Here is a 27,554-nt window from a genome sequence, read left to right as displayed (position 1 = left end):
TGCGGAAATGAAACCAAGTGTGGGGCCTCCTGGGTGGAAAGGTTGGCCTGGGGCAAGCCGCCTGGCAAGGGACTCACACCAGAAACGCAGCTGAGGAGTAAGCCTGGCTCTTTCCTCCAGGAAGGAAGCCCAGTCAAAGGGAGAAGGCGCAGGAATGGCCGCTTCATTTGCATCAGCTTTATTTGCACAACCCAGAAGCAGGCTGCTACGTCCCTGACAGGCAAATCCTCATCCTACCCAGCCTGGCAACTTGTGAACATTTCTCAGACTCTGGTTAGTTTAGGGAATAAAGGAGAGTGTCACTGGCTGGTCCAGGAAGCAAGGACGCCTCAAAATTTGGTATTAATTGTCTTTGTCTTCCAAAGGCCCAGCTGGGGGAACCCTGGCTGAGGCCAAAGCTGTCAGAGTGGGAATGAGGTCTGTCCAGGGTGGCCCTGAATTCAGCTGAACTGACTATGGAATAGACCTTCCAGGGCATGAGTGCCTCCCTCCATCAGGGGAATTTTAGGTCAGGAGCAAGGCTGGGAGCTGGAGATACAGTTGAGACTGACCCCTAGAGCCAGGTGGGTAGTCTGAAGACCTGGGTGCTTCTGACCGTGTCTCCCGTGTCCCTGACCGTGTCACGGCATGTGAGCCGTGAGGGCAGCCACCAGCATTGGCTGAGCACCTGCATGCCACACCCCAAGGGCTTCCGCATTTGCGAGTGCCTCCATCCTCATGACAACCCTTAATGGCTATAACTGTGGTATTTTTCAGATGTGGAAACTGAGGCAAAGATGTGCCCAGGAGCACACAGTTATTAGACCTCACTGCCTAGAGGCCATCCGCATGAACATGATGCCACATCACCACAAAGTCACACCATCTAAGTGCATCAAGCAGCCGCAGCAGTAAAGGCGTCTGGGTCACTAGGTTACTATCAGATTCTCTGGGATTAAAGGGACCTCAGGGGCGGCTAGCCCCACCCCTCATGTGATGCTGCACTGCCCTCAGCAGCTGAAGTGGTTGTCCTGCCTCCGTGGGAATGCCTCCAGTGCCTCTCGGGGCTGCTCATCCTCACCTCCCAGATCGGATTCCCAAGCTTGGGGACTTTATACACCAAGACATGCTGACTTGGAAAAAAGTAGATGGGACAATAGGAAAAAAATCCATTCAGCCAGTATATGAATGTATATCAGTACATTCATACAAAGATGCCTCATAGATAAACTTAGATGCACATAAAAATGTATACAGAGACAAACACATTAAATTGTATTTCAGACAGCTTTCTCTTCCTGGCTGGCCTGGTCTGGGCAGGAAACTCTGCTGCTCCTCCTGCCAAGTTTTCCCCCAGTCAGGTCTTCACATCAGCTCTCTGCCCTTGACTGAAAGCTCTTCCAGTCAGCCACTGGGGGCAGCCAGCAGGTCAGGGGTCCCAGGAGGCTGGGTCCTGGGGGCCAGGGGTGGGAAGGTTAGCCAGAGCTGCAGGGGGGATGATGTGCCCACAGTGAAGACACCAACAGGGTGCCTCCTCCGCACCAGGAAGTGAGGCGGGGTGCAGCTGCGCCTACGTGGAGGCCTGGAGTGTGGGGAAGAGGGTGAAGCCACCTGGGCAAGGATCCAGGAGGCAGTCAGCTGTCAGTGGTGCGGGGAATGGGAATTCCATCAGGAAATATTTACAGAGTGCTCACTATATGCCCGGTGCAGTGATGCTGTTACTGGACTGGCAGGGCTCAGGCTGGAAAACTGCTCCTGGTTTCTGGTGGGGCAGGGGTCAGAGAAGTTCCAGCATTCAGCCACTGCTTGAAGTAGACCCCACTCATCTCTGGACTACCAAGCTGGTCAAGGGTCTGTTAGGACCAACAGGGTATGGGAGATGCTGACCCAGAGGACTGCTGAAGGGCACATACGCCCAGGCCAGCCTATTCCACACTCTTGTCCCTGTGAGACCAAGGAGGGGACCCACCAGCACAGGACCAGAGACTGACAGGCCCAGAGGCTAGCCCAGCACACAAGCCTGGAGTCGCCTCCTGAGGGCATCCGCAGCTCCTGGAGATGCTGCATCTTCAGTCTCCATCCCACTATGGCCTGGGAGTGTCCCAGGATAGATGCCCAGGAGGTTACCTACATCTGATCACTGATGAGCCACCTCAGTCTGCAGTTACCTCTTACTGAATGTGTCCTAGAATGGCTCCATGTGTGACTTTCTCACAGTGGTTTGTATGCTGTGTACCACGTTTGCATTTCCAGGCATTTCTTTTGAAGTTGGTGGGCAGCCCTGACATTCAGCACACATACCGCCTGCCCTCTGCACATTAGTCAGACATACCACCTGGGCCATTCATCACAGAGACCTAGGCTGTGCTTCTGGTTCTGCTGGCCAGGTCCCATGCCAGTCCTCTGCTCACCAGCTGTCCATCTCCTACACCCCCTCCAGCCCCAGCACAAATCCACCCGTCCACAAAACCTGACTCCATCCCTCCCACCCTGAGGGTCCCTCCTGCCTGTGGACTCAGCTCTGGACAGCTATGCTGTACGCCTTTGACATGTCACAGCCACCTCTGATAGATACTGTTTCCAATAAAGTGTCCTGGGCCCCCTCTGCTGCTTTCTATTGTCATCCAATGTGTTAGATAAGTGTCAGCATGTGCTGAGCCCAGCAATGAATGAATGAATGAGCAAACTGAGCCTTCCAGCCCATTTGTGCTAAAGGCTGGAGAGAAGACAATGAGTCCAGCATAGAGCATATGGCTCCTGTTACAAGATTTGGAGGCCCCAGTTGTACATGGGTGGGGCTTATGGGCAGTAGGTGGAAATGGGGTACAGGGACTCACAGTGTGGTTGTGTTCTCATAGCAAACACACTGTTTTCAGCGGTACTGTAAATTTTCTGGAACTGATGGAAACTTGAGGGGACCAGGACCCCCAGGCCTCCCCAGAAACCACCGCAAGGAGCAGCCACCATGGGGGTCAGACAGAACCATCCACAGTGGAGCATAACTTCATTCTGCTTTTCAGGAGCCTGCCTGTATTTTTCTCTAGCTGTGCTAATGTTTGTTTCATGCTGCCTAATAGTAATTATAAAATAAAATTTCTATTCATGTCCTCAAACCCCAATGGCTTTGGAGAGGATCTAGAGGCACAAATGGAAACAAAGAGAAGCAGATAAAGTAGGCAGACAGTGATGATGCAGCCCTGAGATAGTGAGGGAATGGGCAAGGGTGAGATGGAGACAGAGCCCGGCGGAGGTGGCCGGAGGAGCAAGGTGCTGGCATGAGGCCCCTTCACCAGCCTCCTATCCCAGGTGTGCTTCTGACCTCACAGGACTGGCAGGAGCAGTTCCTACCATGGCCTATAGATCTACAGTCTCAGAATCATAATTACTGTGCTAAGGTAGGTGGATTGTGGGTATTTTCCCCCTTTCTCACTCACTTGTTCATTCATTCCACTGTGCTAACGAGGTGGCTGCCGGGGTGAGGAGTTCAGCATCCGAAGATGGAGGGAGACTATGGACAGAGTACACTGAAAGCTGTGACTGGGGGAGCAGAACACAGTGCCACAACCACTGGTTCCAAAGCCAAGCCGCCTGGGTCTGACTCCCAGCTTGGCTTACCCACCAGCTGACAGCTCTGGGCAGTGGCCCTGAGCTCTCTGTGCCTCGATGCCCCCAGAACTATGAGATCTCTTGCAGGAATCTTGTAAAATTGAATGAATCAATATTTGGGAAGCTTTTAAAACAGCGCCTGGCATGTAATGAGACCAGAAGAGAAGTGCTTGTTCAAAAAAAAAAAAAAAAAAGAAAGACCTAATTTAGGATGATTAGGGAAGGCCTTCCAGAAAAAAATGACATTTAAAACAGAAACATGAAGCACAACAAAGTGGCAGTTTATCTAATCTAAACTCTCCATAATGTGATTTCTTTTTATAACTCCAAAAAAAATTTTATATTTTTAAAATGTTCACTTTTGAGTATTTTTGAGTCTTGGGGATGACTCTACATACTGTCACACTGCCACACCATCTAACTCACCTGGTTTGGTTGCCAAAGGTGACCACCCATTTGCTAGGGGTGTGACTGCAGCCCAGAGAACAGAGCTCTCTGTGGGAAGCTCGGAGCTTCGGCAAACCCTCGGTTCTGGCCTCCGGGGTCTTGTTCTCCGTTTGATGAGATTACCACCAGCTGTCCAGTGCAGAAGCCAGGCAGCGGGAGAGGAAGAGGGACAGAGAGACGGCCACTCTCCTCTGTGGGCTACAAGGGACAGCAAGACTAGCAGGTGAAGCCGGATGTGCACCGCTCCCTCCGACTCTCGCCCTGGGGCGCCTCATGAGAGCTCCCCTGATACCAGTGCCCTGTGGCTTTTCCTTCCCCATTGCCTCTTAAAGTGACCCTCAGAAGTACTAATTAGAATCCTGACCACGGGACTATTAGAATCTTCCCAAGTTATGAATGTACACAACAGGGGCCTTCTGCAGGCAGGCTGCAGGAGGCAATACTTAGGGGTAGGGAACTCTCTGAAAATCCTTCTAATAAACCTGAGCCCAGCCTTCTCCCTTCTGGAGTCACTAGGCCCATGCTCCTTCCTCGGTGTTCCCCCTGCCAGGAGCAGCACCTCAGGCCTGGAAGGCACCCTGCTCCAGGAAGTCCCCAGGCATGGGAGAGAAGATGCTCTCAAAGCACAGCTGAGTCAAACTCAGCTTCCCAGTGATCTGGTTTGTCAACACTGGGAGGGTGATGGCCACCCATCATCTGGGCCACAAGCCCCTTCACCCTCAGGTGCCCTGGCAGGCTGGGCTTCAGGTGGGCCAGGCTTAGGTCTGGAAGAGTCCGGAATCTGAGAAAGGGGCCCCTGGCTTGCCCAGGGTAGCTGGGCAGGCCTGAGAGGAGACTTGCTTAGTTTGGGACCACGGCCCTGGGAACAGGCTATTTGGGCCTGCCATCTCTTCCACCCCAGGCTCTGTCTGGGGGACTGGGCTCTGCCCAACTTCACCCAAGGCAATGTGCCCCTCTCTAAGTCCGAGGACACAGAACTGCCCACACCTGTCACCTTGGCAGCAGAGGCAGAGCTACAGTTTGACTTGTCCCTGAGATCTTTGCACCCATCTTGCAGGTGGAGAAATGGAAGCCGGAAACTGTTCATTGGCTTGCTCAGATTTACTTAGAAGCCTGAGATACAATCCCAGTTGCTGCCTCCTGCTACGGGCTCTGACCCTTTCTGGAAGTAGTTTGCTTGTGTGTCCATGCCCAGGGCGTTGAGAGGGGTCTGGCAGCGCAGGAGGTAGGGGTGTGTCCTGCCTGAGCGCCGGAAGATGTTCCTGCTGAGCAAGTACAGGGCCATGCTAGATGCCTGCTCGCCTTCCAGAAGTGGGCCTACTTCCTCCAGGTGCCCTCGGGCACTGCTGCTCAGTACCTACACTAGGATCTTCCCCAAGGCGAAGAGGTTCCTCCGCCTCCTGGCTCAGGGTCATGGGGAACAGAGGAGGGAGGCCACCCTGCAAGTTCCCTGCATGAGCACTCCAGGCCGAGGGGTCTCTGCCGTAGCTGGTTCCCAGGGGGCTCAGTGCTGACAGGGCTCACTGGGACCATTCTCATCACTAAGAAATCTGACTTCTTAGAAGCCCATTAGGCCTTAGCAAGGGATAGGCTCCCCTCAGAAGTCTCTGCTTCAGTGTCCTCTCTATCACTGGTCACCTCTCTGGGGCCTCGGTTTAGTGTGATGCCGACTGGGGCTCCAGGCAGAGGGACGGGAAGTGCAGAGGGTGGACAGAGCCTGTTGCAACTGGGCTATAACTGTGTTCTCGGACCACTGAGGAGAGCTGACAGTTACCCCGGCCAGCCACTGACAGGGCTTCAGGTTCCCACAGCTCCTGTGGCCAAGGGGTTCAGACTGGGACACTAGTTAGCCATCTTGGTGCCCTGCCTGGGTCCCAGAGACCACGCACCTGGTGGTGGGGATGCTACTCCATCAGCCAGCCCCTCTGCGTCCACCGCAGGGTGCAGCACCCCTTCCTCAGCTCCAGCCTGGGGACAGGGTCTTTGGCTTCTTTGCCACACCCCCACAGGCTGGCCTCAGGAACCCAGCCTCTCTCTTCATTTACCATAACAATAGGCTCCTCAGGGACCACCACTCCCACACAAGCAGCTGGACCACACCCAGCTGTTTATCTCCCAGGCGATGAAAAGGAAAGCAACAAGGCCCCCACCCCTCCCCTCCCCAGACAACAAGCCCTGCAGTCCTTCCACACACTGCCAGATGTGCAGACGCTCCCTCCGTCCCCTGGGAGAGCAGACCGCAGGGGCCTGGACATGGCTGGACAAAGCCTTGAGGCACACAATCTAGGAAAGACCTGGTGTGGAGAGCTCTATTGAACACAGAGTCCCAGCGCCTGCTCCACTCTCCCACCCACTCCAAGGCCTCTCTGTCCCCCATTCCTTGGCCTTGGGCCCTGCTCATTCCACTCCAAAGTCCTCCTCGGCCTCCAGTCACCACAGGGGACCGCTGCCTCCACGTTGCCCACTCCAGGGCCTTGAGTCCATTCCGTGGAGAGCCCTGCCCAGCTGTGGCCAGCCTGTGGGCCTCTTGGCCCAGGCGCGCCCTGGCCTTCTGGCGGGAAGTGCCTGCTCCGGCCCCAGCCCCCTCCTCATGGCTCCAGCTCCCGGGAGAGGCGGGACAGTTCCCTCTGGCTGTCAATGACCTTCAGCTGCTGGACACAAGCCCAGGTGCTGGCCGGACTCCGGGTGCTCAGGGACTGCTCCGAGCCTGTTGAGCGTGGAGAGCAGTCAGGGGGGCCACTGACTCCACTGTGCTGAGCCCACCCTCTCCCCCTCCTCCAAAGAGCCCCTTGGCCTCCCTGCTCCCCACCACCCATTCTGCCTCTCGCCATGACCAGTCCAGGAGATTGTGCCCCTGTTCCCCTCTTACCCTCATCTGGGGGTGAAAAGCACAGACCCAGAAAAAAACAGGTCCCCAAGATCACATACAGTGTAAAACCCCTTTCACTAAGTGCAAAAATAATAAAAACTGATGGGTATTTTGTCATAATGTATACATTATATATGCGAAGCATTTTAAAGATATATTTGTATATATTTGAACATACAAATATAAATAAATATACATGATAAGGCTCTTTTTAAAAAATAAGAAAATGAGTAGCTCCAAATTCAGGGGAGTGGTTACCATGGGTAGGGAGAGGCAAGCAGACAGGAGAAGGGACCCCACAGAGGGAGGTGTGAGTTACTGTCCATGTGCTTATTCTTGGCTTGGTCTAGGGGCGTTCATTATATCATCAGAATAGATACATACATAAAAGAAAAGGCCAGTGGCGGCGGTGTGGTAGGAACCACAGATTATGATTAATCCTGTTTCGTGCACCTGAAAGCCAGTTAGGACGATGTAGGTCTGGAGTAAGATGCCTAGGTCCCAGCACTCCTGCAGGATGCCTTCCACAAGCCACTTTACCTCAAGCCTGTCTGTGCGTCTTTACCTGGGGACATCCTCCACCTGCCCCAGGGGACTGTGCAGAGCGAGCAAGCGCCTCTAAGTGCCAGCCCGGCCAGCCACAGCACCCAGCCCGCCCCACTTACATGTGGACATCCTCACCACCTGGCGGTCCTCGTGTAAGTGGGACACACGGCTCCTGAGCGGCGAGAGGGGCACTGGGGGGGGGAGAGGGAGTCAGGGAGCAGGGCCCAGCGGGAGCCGCCGGGGTCCCGGGGCAGGGGCTCCCGCAGGGCGGAAGAACAGCTCCTCACCGCTGCTGTGGCTCCGGCAGCGCTGCACGGTTCGTACGGCTCTGGCCATCATTCTCTGCAGGCAATGCAAGGACATGAGACCGGCCCAAGGGGCAGGGCCCTGGCGTGGCCTGTGGGGCAGCTGGGGACCCAAGCTCCCTTAGACTGGTGTGCTTCTAGGGACCAGGGGCTGTAAGATGTGGGTTCATGTCTGCTCCACCCTAGCCACCCTGCGGCGGTGGGTGGAGGCAGTGGGAGGAACACGGGTCGGGAAGGGCTTAGAGAGGAAGAGGCCTGCAGAGGACTCTGGTGGCAGGAGGAGATAGTGAGGCTGTGACCCCAGTCCCCCGAAAAGACACCAGAACCACCAACATGGAGTAAGGTGGGGGCTGCTTTGAAAGAAGTACTCATATTATTAATAACTTCAGACTGTCTCTCACCCCAACCCCTCCCAAGGCCATAGTCACAACCCTAACCCGCTCTCCTTGAACTCACCATCTTCTCAAAATTGATGAGATTTTCCACCAGCGTGTGGTTTCCCTCATGGATGAAGGTCATGTCTGCAAAGAAATAGGTTTTGCTCCAAGGTCCCCAAAGTGTTTCCCGTCCTGCAGCCCAGGAAAGGTGGAGGCCAATAATGGGGAGCCACCCCCACTGCCCTCTTCCTCTGGCACCCCCGACCTCCTGGAGCAATTTTCTTATATCACTTAGGCCTCATATCATAGACTATCTAATGTCACCAATATTTGTCCTCATATCTTATCGCTGCTTCTAGCCTGTGAACTCCTGAGTCATCTTTGTGCTCCCGAGGCATCGGCACAGTGGGGTCTTGCAGGGGTTGAGTGGACACACGGGCACAGGAACGGGCAGGGCGGAGGCGGAATGTGCATGCTGCTCCCATTACCTTTGAGGAGAAGGGGCATGAAGGGGATGATGGGAGGCGAGAGCTTGGTGAGGGCCAGTCGGTACACCCGGTGGTTCCATGAGGGGTCCTGAGAAGGAAGCAGCCACAGTGAGAGAGGGAGGGTCCTGCACACCATAACCCCAACATACCCCAACACAACCAAATGCCCATCGCCTCCGAGCACAGCTTCCTCCCAGCTCAGATCACCAGGGCAGGTGTGGGGGCAGCTGGGGGGCCCAAAGTCCCTGGCCCCCAGCTAGTCCCCAGAGCAAACTTCAGGGCTCTAGTCACAGGGGCTCTGAGATTTCCCGGAAAATTTGTTCTCTCTTCTCTGTCTCTGTTTCTGTCTCTGTCTGTCTCTTTCTAGCGGTACATTCCTTTGACCTTCTTGGTCCCCACGAGGCGAGGATTCTCCTCCAGGTCTCAGAGCCATGCTGCAACAAGCACTCTGCCAGCCCTCTCACAAACGCTGCCCAACCTGCGAGGCCCCCAGAGACTCCTGGCAGTGGGGAGGGTTCATCTCCTCAAATCTTTCCTCATCTTTTGGCCCAGTGACCTGCAGGCCCCTCTCAGGGGCCACTGATAGGCCCTGACACACCAGGGGTGCGTATGCCCTGTGAGTCCTGAGGGAGGTCAACTGGAGACCACTGTCCCCTGGTGGTGCCCTGGGCAGCTCAGATTCAGGGCCAGACACCTCCTGTACCCTGTCCTGGTCCTCACACAAGACCTCAGAGCCAAAGCAAATGACCCCCATACCTACACGCCCTGAGGGACAGAATATATTGTGCCCCCAACCATAATACTGAACACCCATTCCTCAGCCAGCTCCCCAAACCCTCAGGCCAGAGGCAACCAGGCCATGGCCCAGGGTTGGGAACCCTGAATGGAGCCAAGGACAGGTAGATAGAGGGGCTGCCGGGAAGCTGGGCTCCTGGAGGGAGGACCTAAGGCCTGGCACTCACCAGCAGCCTCTCGAGGGCCGAGTACAGCTTCCTGACTTTGTGGGGCAGCCTCTGTTAAAGACAGGCAGATGGAGCCATCCCTGCTCTGGGATGGAAGCCCCATCCCCAAGCAGGACTCCCAGGATGGGCGTGGGGCCTGACCTCATGAGGCCCTGGCCTCCCACTCCCGTTTGCACCTACCTCCCAAGTGTTGGCCAGGCGGCTGATGGCTGAGTTGCTGAGGCCAAACATGACAGCAAAGAAGGAATTGAGATTCTTTTGTTCCTTGAGGCTGTGAGCAGAGACCCAAGGACCCTCAGGGGAAGTGAGGCCACACCACGGATCCCTGCTCTAGACAACAGACGGGCCTGGGGCCCAGAACTAGGCCAGGTCCATGGTGCCTGCTGCCTCGTGGACAGGTAGAGACTCCAGGGCACCAAGGGAGGCAAGTGGATGGCAGATTTGGCAACAGACTGTCCAAGGGTGGGGGGTTTAAGAAAAGGCAGCCTCAGGACTCAGCCACATACCCTGCCCACCCCACAGGCACTCACTGAGCCGCCAGCTTGATGAACTTCCTGAGCAGCTGGGCTCGAGGTCCGAGCACAGGGCACAGACACAGTTCTGTGGCCACCCAGTACTGCAGCTCATTGAAGCGGCGCATGAAGCGCTCCAGGTTGGCAGTGGTGACGTCCCGCAGGTGCTGGGGGCCCAGCACATAGTGGATCAGCTCCACCTGGGTGAGGAAAGCATGAGAGGCCAGCCTGCGCCAGGTGCTGTGGAGCCCGCCACCTGCTATCATCCCCTCAGCTCTGCCACCTCACCTGGTGGATGCTGTTGAAGAGGTTCCAGTCATGGTCCGTCAGCTGGCCCGCCAGGTCCTTGGCAGTCACCAGGTCCAGCCCCTCAGCAGAGCCCACAGTGGGCCCCAGCTGCTCAGGGTGTGGAGTCTGCAGGTAGGAGAGTGCTCAGGGGGGTGCCTGGGGAATCCAGGGGAAAGGCATGGGGTGGGAGGAGAGAGTTTGGGGCAAAGCCCCTGCCTGTGGATACAGAGGTGTAGGGGAGGGCAGGGGTGCTGCAGGGAGTAGAGCGGCCTCTCTAGGATGGGCTTCCCAAGGAAGCATCTTCCTGACAGCCCCCCATTGCTGGGACAGCCCTTTGCAGGGCATCTGTCCCCTGGAGAACCACTAAGAAGGCAGGTCTTCCTCTTTCCCCTTCAGAGCTTCCAGCCAGCTCTCCCCCTCTCCCAACACCCAGTCCCTGGATCCCCCCATCAGCTGAAGCCCACTCCATCCTCTCCCCACTTAAAGCCCAGCAGCAGCCAGAGCCAGGGCCCCTCTCTACTCTCTGCAACCCCCCAGATGCGCCCCCACCACCACCGCCACTCCTAAGACATAGCTCCCGCCCGGGCCCTGGCATCCTGCCTGTCCCTACCAGCTCATGCACTTCCTGTGGGTTGACAACGAAAAGGCGCTCATTGAGACCCAGGGATGTGGCCACTCCACGGGCATCTGGCTGCAGGCCAATGGTATCTGCAAAGAGAGCAGAGGCTGCACTAGGTGGGGACAGAGAGGGAGGCCAGGCAGCAGCCAGAGGCAGGGTGGAGCAGCCAGAGGCTTGATATACATGATATGCTTGATATACATGAACGGGGATGCTTAGTGAGACAGGCGGGACTTGGGTACCACTGGGCCTCCCTGAGCCTCCATTTCCTCCTCTCTCGAGTGGAGATGATAATTGTTCTGACTACTCACAAGTCAAATGAAAGAGTTGATACAAATAGTGGCTGTAAGTAAATGATGCATATATAAAAGCCCTTTGAAAATTGGAAAATGCCTTACTGAAGTCTTGGTGCTGATTTCACCAGCTCCTATGGACTGAGACTGTTTTGAGTCATGTTTGAGTCCCCAGTCCCTAGACCAGCAGCCTCCAAAGTAAGGCACACAAGACCATCTACATGGTCAGATGAAAAATATTAGCTCTTCTACTTACATTGATTTTTTTCATGTTTTGCATTTCTATTTTGTGGGTAGCTTTAAATAATTATTTAGCAATAGTGTAGGAATATATGTGTATGACTTATAAGGGAACATGAACACAGCAGAGGGTCTGTAATAAAATATTGGTTACGAGTGCCGATCAAGAGTATCTGGCGATCAGAGCTCCCAACACTGCCTGGCACATAGCAGGGTCTCAGTAAGTACAGCTTTGGGCAACCGCAACTCTGCAGATGGCCAACAGAGGGCGGTGCTCCCAGCACTGTGCCCAGGCGCCGAGGTCTCCTCCTCTCCCCACTCACAGGAGAAGGCTTTGGTCTTCTTGCCTCCACTCCTTGCCATTATTCTCTGGATGCACCAAATTCCTGTCTGCCCTGGGCTCCAGCAGTCAAACCTGGTCTGTGTCTTTCGTGGAGAACAGTGGTTTTTAATGTCCCAGGTTCTCCAAAGGCAGGTCTTAATAATCCTCATGCGGCCATTTCTGAGCACTGACTTTGTGCCAGGCCCCTGCTGAGTGCTTGATATACATGATCTCATGTAATAGCCACAGCAGTCCTGTGTGACAGGTAGTTCTGTGCTCAGTGGACACACGAGGAAATGAAGGCTCAGACACATTAAACAATTTGCCCAGGATCACACAGCTAGTAAGCAGTGGGTTTGGGATTCCAACACAAGTCTTCGGGTCCTGTTTATGCTCTTAACCTTCAAGACACTCTGTCTTATCTGCCCTGGTACCTCAGCTCCTAGCACACTGCTGGCCCTTAGCTAAACCTCAAATATGTTTGTTGACTTACTAAATGAATGAAAACCACCTTAGTCCAAAGGCCAGCTCCATCCTCACTGAGTGCCTGGGAAGACTGCTTCCTCCCCTTGAGCTTTTGTTTTTTTGTTTGAAAATATGCTGATAATACCTATCTCATAAGAGTGTTATTAGGATTAAATTAATATATACGCAAGATAATAACAGTACGAGCTAATACCCTGTAGTGCTGTGTGCCAGACACCATTTTAAACCCTTTAATAGATTAGATAATTTAATCCTCACAGTTCCTCTGACTCTTATCATCCCATTCTACAGATAATGAAACAGTACGGAGAGCTTAAGTGTCATGCCCAAAGACACGCAGACAGTGAGCTAAAGGGCTGGATCAAATGCAGACAGCAAGCTCCAGAGCACATGCTCTTATATATGACATGAAAGCAAGAGACATCATAAACCTCCCATAAACACTGACCATCATTAACATTGATGAAAATGATAAAGATGATGATGATCTTAATTTGGAGGAGTCTAGGCATAGATCTGAGGGGACCCCCTCCCTTGGAGCTACCCTACCCAGAGACTCAACTCACCGCCTGCAGAGTTGACCTTCACGAGCACCTGCCCCTTGGTCCAGCCGCCCTCCTGGGCCAGCGCTGCCATCACCTCTCTCACTGAGGCTGTCACGGGCAACTGCAGGGTCAGCACTGAGTGGTCTGGTCGGCAGATGTCATAGGGGACTGGAGAGGAAGACCGGGCTGAGCTGTGGGAGGGGGCTGCTCAGTCCACCCACTCCAACAGGGAGAGGCAGCAACAGCCGTAGGAGGGGTCTCAAGGAGGTGGGAAGGGTGCTAAGGAGAAGCCTGGGTGCATATGCTGGGAGCAAAGCAGGAAGGAGGCCCTGAGCCGAGAGGCAGGTTCACAGAAGGCAGAGTCTGCCTGGCAGCCTGGAACAGAGACCTTGGGGAATACAGCATGACAGGCCCATCAAGGTCAAGGGTGACAACAGCAGGGTGTGGGCTGTGCCCTGGCTGGCTTGGACCACCAACCTTTGTCTCCGACTCGGATGGCACAGCTGCTGCTGGGGAGGGACTCGTCCTGGCTGGGAAGCCAGACAGGCATGTTCCTGGCCTGGGAGGGAGAGAGAGTAAGGCCTGGAGGACACAGGGGAGAGCATGTAAGGCCAGGAAGGGGCCTCTGTCACTGGGAGCACAGAGCTCACACAGCACAGCAGTGGGCTCTGCTGGCAGCATGAACCGAACCCCCCAGGATGAGGGACAGCACAGGGCTGAGAGGAAGCCTGCCACTCCAAGTGTTTTATCAACCCCTCTGACGATTACATCCAGAGCTGGGGACCCTGATCTTCTCTTCCTTTTTCTCCTTTGATTACCATTTGCTAATTTGCTCTTTGCTACATGCCAGGCTAAATGCAGGTCAACTGCCCTGTCAAACCGTACAGCCCCATCCTCCATGGGTCTCAAGCACAGTGGGCTGACGAGGCCCCCGCTGGGTAAAGGCCTCCGTGATGCAGTTCCTCTGCTCACCCTGATGGTACTTCCGATGCTCGTTCTGACTCCCTTCCTCCTGCCAGCTCCAAGTGTGGCAGGCCCCCCAAGTTCACACTCAGCCTGTGGCTCTCCCCTAGATTCCCAGGGCTCAGAGCTCTCCTCGGAGTCCTTCATCACCTCACGTACCACCTGTGTTGGCAGACTCTCAAAACCACTCTTCCATGCCTCCCGGGTCCTTCCACATCTCTGCTCCATCACCCCAAATCCAGCACGTCCCCCAGGAACCTGCATCCTGCCTCCCCGACCTGCTTCCCCACAGCTGGTCACCTTGTTCTGGGGATCTTAGAAATGGGTGTCCTTCAGCCCCTCCTCCCCAGCTGAGGCCCCCCACCAGTTCCACCAGCCCATGATGCCTCACTCCTTACCTACTGCAAAGGCCCAACTATCCTCCTCCGCCCTGGCTCCTGGGCGCCTCCCTCCCTCCTTCTCCAATCTGCCTGGCCAGAGCCAGGTTAAGCTTCCGACAAAGCTTCAAGGCCATCATTGTCCACTGGACACTGGATAAAGCACGGGTTCCTTGGCTGACTGATTCAAAACAAATTTAATCTTTTCGATCTGTAGCTCAAACCTCTTTACGGCTCGAATTGCTCTGAGTGCAAGGGCTAAACCCCTTCCTGAGGCCCACAGGACCCTGCCTGCCCCCCCAGCCTCCTCTGGTGGCCCCTCCTCCAGGTCTCCTAAAGGATGGGTTCCCTTCCCCTGTACCTGCCCGCAGCCCTCTTCTCCCCCACCTCAGACCCTCACCCTCTGCAGCTCTCAGCCCAGCAGTCGCTTCCCAGGGACACTCTCTGCCCCTGAACCTTTGTCAGCCCTTCCCCTCCCTGCACTTAGAGACCCCAGTCTTTGCCACTATGCATAATGAGATTGTTCAGGAGTTCTGTCCCTTGCTTGCCTATAAGCCCAGGAAGAGCAGAGGCGGCTCTCCCAGCCCTCTGCAGCACTGTCGGCACTAGCACAGCAATGCCACGATGGCTCCCGAGCATGTCAGGTGCTAAGCAGCATGGGAGCCCTGGGGAGACAGAGGTCAAGGCCCCTCAGCCATGACGCAAGCGTCCCAGTGCCCTGTGACAGGCACTAACAGACAACAAGCAAGCAGACAAATAAACAAGGAAGACGATTCCAAGTGGTGATAATGCTTTGAGGAAAATCAAGGGGACCTTAGAGGGGAGCAACTGGATGGGTGGGGAGTTGCCTTGGGAGGGAACCTGTCTGGGCCCTGACATTTTAGCTGAGCTCAGAAAGATGAAAAGGATCCAGGCAGGCAAAGAGCCAGAGAAAGAGAAAGCTCCAGGCCCTGATGGGAACAAGCTTCACCTATGGAAGAAGAGAAGAAAAGCCGTGGGAGCCTTCAGCAGGGAGGGGGCAGGACGTGGTGGCAGAGGCAGCTGGGTCTGCAGCACTCAGCCTCAGCCGCTGTTCCCGCCCTCTCTCCTGGCACTCCTCAAGAAATCCCACCTCCAGCCACATCTTCTTGAGGCCCTGTTTCCCCTTAGCCCCTGCCGTTCATGACACGGGCCGCTGCAGACCCTTGGGCTGGGGCCTGCCTCCTTTGGAGCCCCCACAGCTGGCCACGAAGAGCCCGGGGCATCGGAAGCCTTCGGGTATCACCCCTCACCTCCCAAGCAGAGTTGCTGACTGGCTTTCACTATGAACCACCTCCCAACGGAAGAAAGGCCCTCGGGGTGTGATGGGAGGATGTGGGGGTGACCTCAGACCTCTGTGTCCCCTGCAGGGCCTGGCCCCCCATCACAGGCAGCTCCTGCTCTTGAACACCTATCCCAGCCCCAAGGGTGTGTCTGTGCTTGGCAATGCTTCCCCTGCAGAGCCCTTCAGGGCGGGGGCTGAGGGAGGGGGACAGGGATGGGGATGGATAGGGACAGGGTGGACTCGGGGGCAGAGGAGAGAATCTGGGGCCGGACAGAGGTGGGAGGTTCAGGCAGACACCTTCATCTGAGGAGATGTATTCGCACAGCCGTTTTCCAACCTGAAACAAAGGAGGGAAGTGAGCCGGGGCCTCTACCAACAGGACTTGGCGTGGCAGTGACCCAGAGGCCTGGCTCTGGATTCCACCTGCCCCCACCAGAGGCTAGGAGCTTTGCAGCTGGTGACTGTCACCTAGAGGGGGCAACCCTGGGGCTCAAAACCCAGTCCCTGGATTCTGTGATTTCCCCAGGCCAGCAGGGGAGGGGAAAGAGTTCAAGAGAGAAACAGGGCTCCAGTGCTGCCCCAGGGGAGCACTCCCTGAGCCCCAGCTGCCCCTGTAGGAACGTCCAGGAAGGCCTAGGAAATTTGCTGAGTGGGGACAGTAGGAACTGGCACCCACAATGCTCGCTTGGTAATACATGTGCCTGAACCGGGGAGTGGGAACAGCGAGGCCCTCGGGGCAAGGGAAGGGCAAGTTGGCTCTGCGATGCGTGAGAACGGGTGACTGGCGTGAGGGCGAACAGCGAGAAGGCTGGGAAGCCAGCCAACCGATGTGAGCAGGGCTAGACGGCTCAGCAGCCGCGGCCGCGCTCGCGTGCGCACCGCAACAGGCGCTGCTCGGTGCCCTTCAGGCATGGCCACCCATTCCACCCTCCAGGCGGGGGCGGTGCTTTCCCGTCTCACAGACCGGGGCCCGAAGCCCGAGGGGGAAACGGGCGAAGGCAGCGCATCTCTAAGAGGGTGCGGCCTGGTTGTGAAGCCTCATTTCTGGCCCCACCCACAGGGGGCGCTCTGTCCCTGCGCACTGCCGGTCCCCAGACGACAGGCTGACCCAGAGCCAAGGCACCACCTGTGGTATCGCCGCCTCTCGGGCCACTGCTCCCGAAGCAGGTTGTGGAGTCGGGTGTCTCTGTTCACCAGGTCGGAGAGTTTCTGGGAGGAGCCAAGAGGCACTGAGCCAGCGGCAGCGGGTCCGCCCTGAAGCCCTGGTGCCCGGCCACACTCCCAGGTACCTGCAGGAAGCTGATGGCCACGGGGTCCGTGTGCAGTGTGGGGGCATACAGGGCCACCCACCGGCTGACCAGCCGCAGGATCTGCTGCCTCTTGTTGCAGACATAGGTGCTGCGCTCCTGCTCACCGCCTCCCGCGGGCTCCGCATGGAAGGTGGGCACCAGTCAAGGAATCCCAATATTCAGCTGGACTGCCCACCCACCTCAGGCAAAGGAGGGGCAGGACGCCCAGGCCCAGGGACAAGTGGAGCCAGGCAGGAGGCTGTTCTTTGGAGGGCTTGGCACAGCCCATAGGGGCCCCTTCTGCCTGCTCCACATGCCATCTAGTCACTCTGTAACTGAAGGATATTGGTGCAGGAGGGCAGCGCAGAGCTGGGCACTGGGCATGAAGACGCTGTGGGTCAGGAGGAAGTCGCTGAGGAAGGTCTCTGTAGGACAGGGACAGGGGGACAGCAGGGGTTTCAGAGGCCAGTCTACAGAGCACAGGTATATGCCCAGCCAGAGCATCCCCGCTAGTCCCACATAGGCAGGAGCCAGCCACGCCTAGCCCGTGACAGCACCCCCAACCCAGCCAAGAGCACAGGAATGAGGACTTCCTGCTGACCGGCCACAGGGGCCAGTCCAGTGCCTGATGAGTTCTGCGGCAGGCGCCTAGCCCTCCCCAGGCTGTGCTTGACCACCCAGTGAGTCAGAGAGCAGACAGGATGTCTCCTACCCCTACCTGTTGGGTCATGAGCACTGGAATCAGGGCGCATGGCCTCCAACAGCAGTTCTAGGATCTTCTCTGGGGTGCCAGACATCACTGTATACCTAGCAGAAATGGCAACCCATTGTGTTTGTGCCCCCACTCCCCACATCCACAGCTGGGGCAGAAACCAATAATCAATCACCTCTCCCTTCCCTGTTTGCCAGCCCTGTCCTGCCTTGGGGTGGAGAGGAGGCTGGCTTAGGGGTGTACCTTAGTCCCTGAATGCCTTTGCCCCCATAGGAGGCCAACAGGCCTCAGTATGACATGGGGGAAGGGAGTAAAGCCTGTAAAGTGGAAGGAGAGAAACTGGGCAAGAGCATGGCAAGGGGGTGTGGTGGGTGTGTTACCGGCTCCTGCCCGGGGCTGGGGGCCGAGGAGGTCCGGCGCCCTGAGAGGCTCGCTCTAGCACCAGCACCACCTTCCCGTGTTCTTCCAGCCTCATGGTCTTTGCTTCCACGTCCTGGAAAACAGGCCACACCCATGCTCAGCACACACCCAGGCTCGCCCCCCATGCTAACATCTCTCCCTCCACCCCTTCCATTCCAGGCCTTGAGCCTCAGAAGGCTTCCACAAGAACCCTCGGCCCTTTTCCCACCCCATTCAATGCCCACGACCTTGGATCTGCCCCTCACGCTCCCCTGCCCATCTTACAGCCTGAGCCCATCCTCCACCCGTCCCTCCCCGGCCTCTCTCCATAGATCCCTCTCCATTACACTGCCTTTCCTTGCACCCCAGCCCCCCAGCCCCCAACTACTCCCTGGTCTCCTGCACCAAGCTGGCGGTGATGAGTCTCCCTGAACATCCTCAGCATGCCAAGGGCCTCATCACACACCCAGGGCTGTGCCCCCACCTCCAGTCATCACGTCCATTTTCTACCTATCCCTGCTCCTCCCAGGTTCTCTGGACCTGCCTCACAACACTTCTCCAGAGAAGTGTCCCTGCCTGGTCCACTGCCCTCCCCACCCTCAGTAATGGCACCTTGATGATCCGGTTGAAGTCCTGTTTGTCCACACGGAGAAAATGACAGTTGTCTTCTCGCAGGATGATGGTGGCTGCCCGGGGTGCATCGTTCACCAGAGCCAGCTGTCCAAAGTCGTCTCCCTCATGCAGCGTGGTCACAAGCCCCTGCAGCCGGACGTCAGCCCTCACCAGGACAGACCCGCCACGGGGAGAGTGGCCAAGGCAGGGAAGGCCTGGGAGGTCCCCAAGGCCCTGCCCATGAGCACGTGGACAGGGACCAGTCAAATGCAGGGGCTGGGAGGCAGCAGGACTCACCCTGCCATGGGTCACCACGTTGACAGACCCCTTCCAGATGATGTACCATGAGGTGCCCTTGTCCCCCTGGCTAAACACTGAGAGAAGCACAGATCAGACATGCACCTGCCACTTCTCCATGGCCTCTGCCCATGCCCAGGCCCCCTATGCCCAGCTTGCTGTCCCCTGTCTGACTTACACACTGTCCCCGCCTTGCTGTGTGGCTCAAAGAGCAGAACTGCAGCTAATTCTCGCTTCACCTGTGGGGGCAGGCAGAGGTCAGTGGGGAGAGTCCAGGGGAACAGGGGCCAGGCTAGGGGTGAGGAAGTTGGGTCTGAAAACAAGAGAGCTTGGGGCAGAGATGTGGCTAGATCAGGTGGTTCGAGATTCAGCAGCAGACAAACCAGGAGGGGCAAAGAGGCTAAGAGAGGCAGAGGATTTTCAGATGAGGATGCTGGAGGCAAGAAATTGATGGAAATTCCCAAATTTGTCCTCTGGTTGAGCAGCTGGGACCTCAGGCTGGTCATGGGGAGAGGGTCCAGGGGCAGGGGCGGGGCCAGGTGGACTGACCGAGTTAGAGAGGTGGGCCACGGCCTTGATGTGCAGCAGCTCCTCGAAGATGAGGTCCAGCTCCTCATCCGTGCGCTGACCTGGGCTGCGGGCACAAGAGGGCCAGGAAGCAAATGATGAATTGTGGGTCAGAGGCCAGGCGTGGGGAACCACTTCACCCACAAGCCCGGGCCTGGGGCCAGCCGGTGCCTCAGCAATGATCGTTACCAATAGTGGGCTGACCTTTACTGAGTGAACACTGTGCACGACATACTGGCTAAGTGCTTCACACAGATTATTTCAATCTACTCTTATGACAGCCCTGTGACACAGGTACTATCCTCCTCCTGTGAAAGAAGAGAAAGCTGCCATGGAGAAGCCCAAGGTCACCCAGCTGGCAACCAGTGGAACCTGAATTTGAACCCAGACTTGCCTGCAGACTCCAAAGCCCACTACCCTCTCACTGCTGTGCCTCAGAATGGGCAGGCGCTTCAGAGGCCATATGCCCCACACCCTTGGTCACAGAGAAAGAAACAGGTTCGGTAGGGGAAAGAGGCCTCAAGATCATGCAGCAAGTCTATGGCAGAATGCAAACCGGAGTTCAGGCATCTGGTCCAGCCAGGGTCCTTTCCCTCAGCGAGAAGTAAGGGAACTCCTCAGAGATGAAACTGAGAAACTAGAGTCTGAGGGCCATGCGGGACCAGGAAATGCAGGGTAAGGGTGCTCCACTCACAGCTTTCGAAGTGCCACAGTGAGCAGGGCATCAGGACCCCGCTGGGAGAGCAGGGCCATAGCCTCAACAAGCTCCTCCTCCAGCTCATGGACTCCTGCAGGCTCTGGCTCTGGCCCAGGGAAACGGTAGAACTGGGTGTCTCGGTCCTGGAAGGTCCAGTCGTGTTTCACTAGGGAGCAGAGGCAATTGAGGCCATATGGGTATGAGGCCCCACTGCCATGTCCGCCCCCCTCCTCACCCCAGATGCCTGCTCCCCAGGACTCCTCACCCTCAGGTGCCCACCCTGGGCTTACGCTCACCATGGCAGAGGGCCCCTTCATCCAGCAGCACCTGGCAGATCCCCACAGCTTGGCTCCGGGAATGGACCCCAAGCCCCACGGCCAAGATCCCATCCACCAGCTCCCGGCCAGAGCAGCACTGCCTACAGGAGGTGAGGGACAGGAGGAGGAAGGGGCACCGAATGTCAGGAGGTGAGGGACAGGAGGAACTCAATCAGAAAGGCGCCTTCCAGGCTAGAGGCAGGGCTTGGCCCAGATGCCTGGAATAGAGTGAAAGGGAAAGAAAACAAGGAGATGGGCAGGGAGGCAGCCGAGGCCCCACATACCGATAGAGCCTAAGATGGTACTTTCGGTCTCGGATGAGGTTTGGGCAAGTGGCCAGCAGATGTCGATGCAGCTGCTTCCCAGCCTTGAGCACTCGCTCCATGGAGGCCTAGGAGGGGAAGCAGCAGAGCTGGCTCGGACCCTGAACCCCCAGCAGCGCTGCCCCTCCAGTTCCACCCCTTGGGCTTGTACCTGTTCCAGGCTCACGCTGAAATCCAGGGACTCCTCACTGTCAGCCAGTGGCGTCTGAGGGCAGAGGGGTGGGTCTACACATTAGTGCCAGAGCTTCAGATCCACTCATGGCCCCACCCCTCCCTCATCTCCCCTCCTCCTGAGCCAGTCCCCAAAGGCATCCACTTAGATACTTACGAGCACCACTGCATGCCCCACCCCCGGCCCTGCCACCCAATCACCACACCTGTCCTCCTTCCAGACCCAAGTGCTGGGTGCCAACAGATGAGACCCCAGCTCTGCTTACTCAGGCCCAGGTACACCCAGGTGCCCGGGCGAACAGCTCTGCCAGGGAGAGGCCCATGAGATGGAAGAGCTAAACATGAGGGATAAGAAGGCCAGTGAGGGGCCAGGAAGTGAGCAGTGTGGAGGCCTGCAACTCTTGCTCCTGGGCAGTGGTCACAGGCCTGACCCCCAGCCAGGGTCCGTCTCTGACGTGGGCAAGCTGCCTACCCTCTGTGGGCCCCCATGCAGCCTGGCAGTAAAAACACAAACTGCCTTCCAATCCCTCTCCTCCATTTACTAGTGGTGTGACCCCAAATACATGATTCGACTGCTCCCTGACTCAGCTTCCTTGTCTATAAAATCTATAAAACAGTAATAATACCAATTTGTAGGCTTTGGGAAGGATTATGTGAGGTAATGTATATTGAATGTTCAAAGTGCTGTCTGGCATAGAGTTGTATGCACATGTTAGCTGTTATTACTCTCCTGGGAAGCAAAGGACAGGTGCTTGCTGAAGGCCCCTTTCCTCTCTGAGATGCTGCTAGTCCACCTGTAAGAGTGGGCTCTGGATCTTGGGTTTATGGAGAAACATTGGTTAACAAGGTTTCCCTGCCCTTAGTGCCAATTGAGCCATCCTGGACTCCTGGGCATATGCTCTGGGATGTCAGCCATGAACAGCCCTCCCCACCCTTCTTTTCCTGCCGCCTGAGAACTGGAAATTGTGGACTTCTCTCCACAGGATGCTCTATCCTCTAGGAGCCCTCCCAAAGACAGAACATCTTAGACTTTACACTCAACTCCTACATAGAATAGGATCAGATATGAAGTAGGCAGAGCAGGGCTTACCTGTCTCCTTTGACTTATGAAGCAACAAAAGTCTTGAGGTGAAGTGCCTGTGTAACTCAGTCACATACCTGGGACAGCAGGACAGCTGCGGGTAAACTCGAGTTCCTACCAGGCATGCTCACATTCTCGGTCTCACTCCACCCACCACACCTGCTGGTCCCTCTCCCTGTCCCCTTCTCTCACCAGCTCTCTCTCCTGCTTCCCCATCTGCTCTCAGACCCCTGAAGAGAATCTGGCTGGGGGGCTGGGGCACAACCAGGCCTGGTCCCAGCACATTCCCACTGTGCCCCAGGCAGAGGCCAGAGGTCTGGCATGGGTAGCCAGGCGGAAGTCCCTAGGTGTCCCTGCCTGGGTCATGGGGCCCAGCCCAGTGCCAGATGCAGAGCCTCAAGGCTCAGTGACAGGAAATGAGGAGGAGGAGGAGGAGGAGGAAGGGCAGGGACACTACCCAGCCAGCCCCTGCGTCGGAACAAACAGTGCTGAATGCTAACGACTTCTTGTTGTTCATGTCAAACTGCACAGGGGTCCCAGTATTGCCCCAACTCCCTTTGGTGCCCACTGCCCAGGCTCCAGCACAAGCTCCTTCCTGGTATTATTCTGACCCTGGAGGGCACTTCAGGAGGGGAGGTGCCAGGTCACGTGGCCAGGCTGGTCACAGGCAAGATCCCAGATCCACAGGCCTTGCTCAAGCCATTTCCTGTCCTGCCCCAGGGAATGAGCACAAGGTCAGAGGAAGGGGGCTCTGGCCTATCAGAGCTGAGGAAGGGACCTGAAGGCATCCCTCTCATTTTGCCAAGGGAAGCGGGAGCCCAGAGAGTTGAAGTAACTCACCCAGAGTCACACAACTGCTTAGAAATTTAAGATCCTACTCAATAACTCTGCTACCAACACTAGCCCTAGAAATACATGTTTGTCTCCTATTTCACAGCTAGAGTGGAGGAGGCTCTGAGGTTATATAACCTGCCCTGAGAACTGGCAAATAGGGGCACCAGCATTCACACTGCTCCCATCTGATCCCAAAGCCCATGTTCTCGGGCACCACGCCCTCCCCTCCCCACGGCACCTCCACAGCCTCATGTTCCTGTTGCTGCCCACCACAGAAGCAGAGATGGTACAGGTTAATTCTGTCCCCACGAATACTCTGGGAGCAAGTTAGAAAACAGCAGGTTGAATGAAGTTCCATAGGTCTGCCATCATAGTCCCTCTGCGTCCCCACCATGTTCATGTGCACTGCTAGCCTCCTAGGATCAGGCGGGGGTACTATTCGGGGGCAGTGAGTGGGCAGGTGTGTGGGCTCTGCGGTGGGACACCTGGGCTCACATCTCAGTTCCTCATTCCTGGCTCATTCAGGGACCGTGGGCTGCTTATCAACCTCCCTCTGCTTCAGTCCCCTCGTCTGCAGAATGGGGCTGATGATAATAGCACCTAGCCCATGGGGTAATTATGAGGGTCAAAGGAATTAATGATGTGAAGCACTGGAGCAGAGCCTGGCTTGTAGTGACATCTTAGTGAATGTTGAGTGACTTGATTACATTTTATTACTGTATGATGGGCACCTGTTACCTGGGCTCAGTGCAGGAAAAGCTGCTGCTGACCCCATCCCTCACCTGATAACCCAGAGCATCAGCTTAGGGGTTTTCAATTGGAAAGAAATAGCAGGCCCAGGTAGGAGTGAAGGCCTTCACCCAGCACCGCCTCTCATGCCAGTACAGAAGGAGTCAGGGTGGGAAAAGGTGCCAACTAGCTTCCCTGGCAGTGGCACCACACCTGTCCAACCTTCCCTCCCTGTGGGTGTCATCGCCACACTAGCTGGACCGGCACAGAGCCAGACAGCCACGTGGTGACCCGTCAGGCCAGTTTCCTTAGGCTACCACTAGGGTCTCAGGCCAGATCAGTGCTTGGCAGTTGGGGCAAGAATGAAGTAGGTGGGGTTGCTTTGGGGTGTCAGTGTCACCATCTGCAGAAGAGAAAATACGCCAAGAGCCCAGACTTCACAGTCAGATCTCCGGAAAGCAAAGCCCAGCTTCACCCCTTAGCAACTGCATAACCCTGGACCTATCACTTTGCCTCTCTGGCCTCAGTTTTCTCATCTAGAAAATGACGTGATGACATTAGTGCCTATTCAGAGGGCTGTTGTACAGTCATTTGACATGATAAAGGTAAGGCTCTTATAGTAGTGCCTGGGGCATAAGTACCACCATTATCTGAACAGGTTGCCTAATAACACGTTTTCTGAGTTAAAGAATAGAGCCACCTCCGCAAAGGAGTCATCTGAAGGAAAGCACCCCACACTTCTCTGAGCTCCCAGGACCACAAGAGCTCATCCTGATCTTGGCCCGTCTCTAGAGAGATTGATCCCTCTTCTGGCTCCCAGACATCAGACAAGATCTTGTTCTCCTGTCATGTCTCCAAAGGGGATGTTCTTCCATCCCATTCCAGTGCCACCTTGGCCGTGGCTGGTAAGTCCTTCCAGCCTCTCAACTCAGGCCCTCCTGCTATAACCTGCTTTCATTTTCTATTGTTCTGCTCTCGTAGGAACAGAAAGTGCTGTCTTCAGATCTCACGAGGTAGATGCATTTTCCCCTTGGTTTTCTAAGAGGCAGGGATGGTCTGGATGACTCCCGGCAATAGCCTCCACCTCCTTTACAACATCCACCCTTCTCCCTGTGTGTTCACTCCCTGCCCAGCACTTGTTCCTCCTGTGAGCCCTTCCTGGGCCAAAGGTGTCACACAGAGGGGTAAGGTGCAGACTCACAGGTACCCAGAGCCTCCTAAGCACAGACGCAGTGGACCAAAACCACCCTCCCCACATTTCCCAGAGGCAGCCATTATGAGAGGGCATTGCCCCTGCCCCTAGCCCTGAAACTCTATGTTCCCTCTCATCACCAAACCTCATTTGCCTGTCCCCCCAACCTGGCAGGGGAGCAGCCTTGTTTCTGCGCCTTTGACCCCATTTACATGCCAACAACCATCACCCCACCCTTCCGGCCTCCCCAGAACACCAGCCCTTCAATTCTGGGGGGTTGGGAGAGTCAGGAGACAGCCTGGCAGCCTCCTCCACCCCCTACCAGACTTTCAATCCCAGGGGATTCTCCAGTGACCTCATGGTCCTGGCACCTGACCTTACCCCCACTCCCACCTTGCCTCTGCAGGCTGGGAAGGGGGGGGACAGGAAATGCACAAGTAATTATAGCTTGAGAGGGAAGGAGGCGGGGAGGGTTCCAGCCCACTAGCTCCAAACTGCAGCTACTGCCAGTGACCTGGAAGGGGTGGGGGCAACAGCTAAGCCCCTCAAGGGACCTGCTGCCCTGCCCCCTCCAGAGCCTCAACTTGAGCAGGACCCAGGCCCAACAGGCCTCCTATCAGGAGGACCCAGGGCAGGGAGAGATGGCCGGAGGAACTGGGCTGACACCTAGGTTCTCTCAGTTGCAGTGTGAGGAGGACCCCATCACCTTGGTGGCCTTGGTTTTCTCAACTCAGCCTCACATTTTGGTAAACATAAATGGTGGTTGGGCAAGGCAGGAGGAAGAAGGCAGAAGGTGGTGGTCATTCTACTCAATGGGACTGCTGATAAGAGATGAGCTCTCTCAAGTACATCACCTGCTCCTGCCTTCCCTCTACCCCTTTACCCAAGCACTCTCTTGGCACGCCGCTGCCCCAGGTGAGCACACATGATAGGCACACACTGAACCTCAGAATAAGGAATTCTATTAAATCTGGGTGGCTGTAAAGAGTTTCTCTGCTGACCTGCATCGTGCATGCATTATCCAGCTGCCTACCCCTCCATTCTTTCCCCCTCCTGCTCTCTCTCCTTCATTCTTGAAGCTCCAGATATGCTCTTCACTGGCAAAGGAGCTCTCATCATCTCTAATTCTCCAAACTTCTCAGAATCTGCCCCTGAGCCCCACCAAAGCCAGATGCCAAGCACTGCCCGCACAACTGCCTCACTCCCAGATACAAAAGCAGAATCAGCACAGTTTAGTTGCTCACTAAAGGAGAACATTACCACAGTGATGTATCAAGAACAGTAACCAAGCTTACCTGCCCCCCTGACTTGACCTGGCCCTCAGTATTTGACAGATGCCTCCCACCCCCATCTGGAGAACACAGAAGCACCTAGCTCAAGGCACACAGAGGTGATGGATAAAGGACAAATCCTTTTTCTCTTCCCCCCATGCCTGAATAGGGGGACTTGGGTGCCACGTGCACACAGATGCACACGGTGCGGCTGTGTGAGCCACATACACACATACTGCAGCCTAGCCGACCCCTACACTGTCTACCCCGGAGCAGCTTCTATGCCCCTAGAGTGAGCTGGGCCTCCAGCAACATGCCCAGGGGGCTGGACTGGTCTGGCCAGGTGATGGGCACTCACCCAGCGAAGCCCCTGGATGCGGCTGGGGCGCTGGTGTTCAAGCCGCAGCTGGTAGGAGCAGCTTCGGGGCCGGTGCATCCTCCTCAGCACCATGTCGAGCAGCTTCCCCTCTGGCATGACATCGGGGAGGCCACCCACTGGTGGTGCTCCCAGAGCTGAGCTGTCCTCCACAGCCAGGCCCACCTGCCAGCGACTCTCCCCTGGCCAGCCCACCTGTGATGGGGGAGGAAGGCAGGCAGCCATGGAGCTGGGGCTGGGGCTGTGCCTGGGGCAGCTGGACAGGGCCCAAATGCCCCAGGCAGATCCACTTCCTCAGAGTCTGCTGGACTGGTCAGGCGGAGGTGCTACAACCCGGCCAGGAGCCCGGGGAGGAACAAGAACCTTCACCGGCGGCCTGCCAGTCGGGCACACTCAGGGGTCTCCAGCTGGCACATGGGAGATTGAACCCTTCTTTCCCAGCTTCCTTGGACTTCTGCCCATCCCACTGCTCATATCCCTGCAGGGATCTCCACCACCTCCCAGTATGAGGCTATGGACTCACTGGATCCCCTCAGAAATGCAGCTTCACCTCAAATCTTTCTTCTCCCCTCTTCCCTCAACCCTGAACAACCCCCTCTCTCCACCCAAACTCCCCTCCCACCTCAGCTTCCTCTTGGGCTCCTCCCCGCCCCTGATCCCACCTTACCCACCTTCATGTTCCTTCCCAAGCTGGCACTGCCAGCGCAGGCTCTAGCAAAAGGTTGGGGGACCCCCGGGGAGCCCGTCTGCTCCTGGAGGGGTGCGGGCTGTAAGTCCCAGGAGAAGTGAACAGGGCCAATTCCTGGCTGGACCAGCTGCCAGGGCAGCAAGAGGCAGTGCTGGGTGGGGAGGCTCGTCTTGGTGGGTAGAGGGCTGGGGGCGTGAGGAGGGGGTCCACCCCAGCGACAATAAGCCCGGAGCCTCCGCCTCCGTCCCAGACGAAAAGATCCAGCTGGCTCCGGGCGCTGAAGCGAGGCTGCAGCCGGCACTGGTCCGGGCGGGAGCTGTCACACCCCCTGCGCTGCCCGCCCCCTTCCCCTCCTCGGGCGGGCAGAGCCGGCAGGGGGAGGCGCCCAGCCTCGAGAGCTGAGGGCATAGGGCAGGGGCCGGGGACGGGCACGGGGTGGAGCCCGGACTCAGGGCTGCGTGGGGGGCGTGCC

General features: G+C 56.6%; 1 protein-coding gene across 5 annotated transcripts; it reads right to left on the bottom strand.

Moving 5' to 3' along the window:
• Positions 1-6,316: 6,316 nt before the first annotated feature.
• RAPGEF3 (Rap guanine nucleotide exchange factor 3) lies at positions 6,317-27,371 on the bottom strand. Of its 5 annotated transcripts, XM_017652738.3 has the most exons (28): positions 27,066-27,366; positions 26,377-26,589; positions 20,892-20,945; positions 20,702-20,808; positions 20,397-20,518; positions 20,098-20,266; positions 19,386-19,470; positions 19,015-19,075; positions 18,837-18,913; positions 18,540-18,686; positions 17,909-18,021; positions 17,535-17,623; positions 17,163-17,241; positions 16,817-16,967; positions 16,654-16,736; positions 15,825-15,864; positions 13,362-13,443; positions 12,906-13,052; positions 10,990-11,087; positions 10,380-10,505; positions 10,110-10,291; positions 9,760-9,850; positions 9,580-9,630; positions 8,618-8,705; positions 8,209-8,273; positions 7,735-7,789; positions 7,567-7,638; positions 6,317-6,739 (listed from the first exon to the last, which is right to left on the bottom strand). In XM_017652738.3, the coding sequence occupies exons 1-28, from the start codon at positions 27,069-27,071 to the stop codon at positions 6,621-6,623; spliced, it is 2,772 nt and encodes a 923-aa protein (XP_017508227.1). In that variant the 5' UTR covers positions 27,072-27,366; the 3' UTR covers positions 6,317-6,620. The 5 variants fall into 5 exon arrangements, with proteins under 5 accessions (XP_017508227.1, XP_017508222.1, XP_017508221.1 ...); XM_017652733.3 differs by having other exon boundaries at positions 9,760-9,796; positions 18,540-18,913; positions 27,066-27,371; XM_017652732.3 differs by having other exon boundaries at positions 18,540-18,913; positions 27,066-27,368.
• Between the last annotated feature and the right edge of the window lie 183 nt (positions 27,372-27,554).

Source organism: Manis javanica, chromosome 10 (assembly GCF_040802235.1).
Source record: "Manis javanica isolate MJ-LG chromosome 10, MJ_LKY, whole genome shotgun sequence".
Classification (NCBI taxonomy): Eukaryota; Metazoa; Chordata; class Mammalia; order Pholidota; family Manidae; genus Manis; species Manis javanica.
This window is presented reverse-complemented; position numbering and strand designations above follow the sequence as displayed.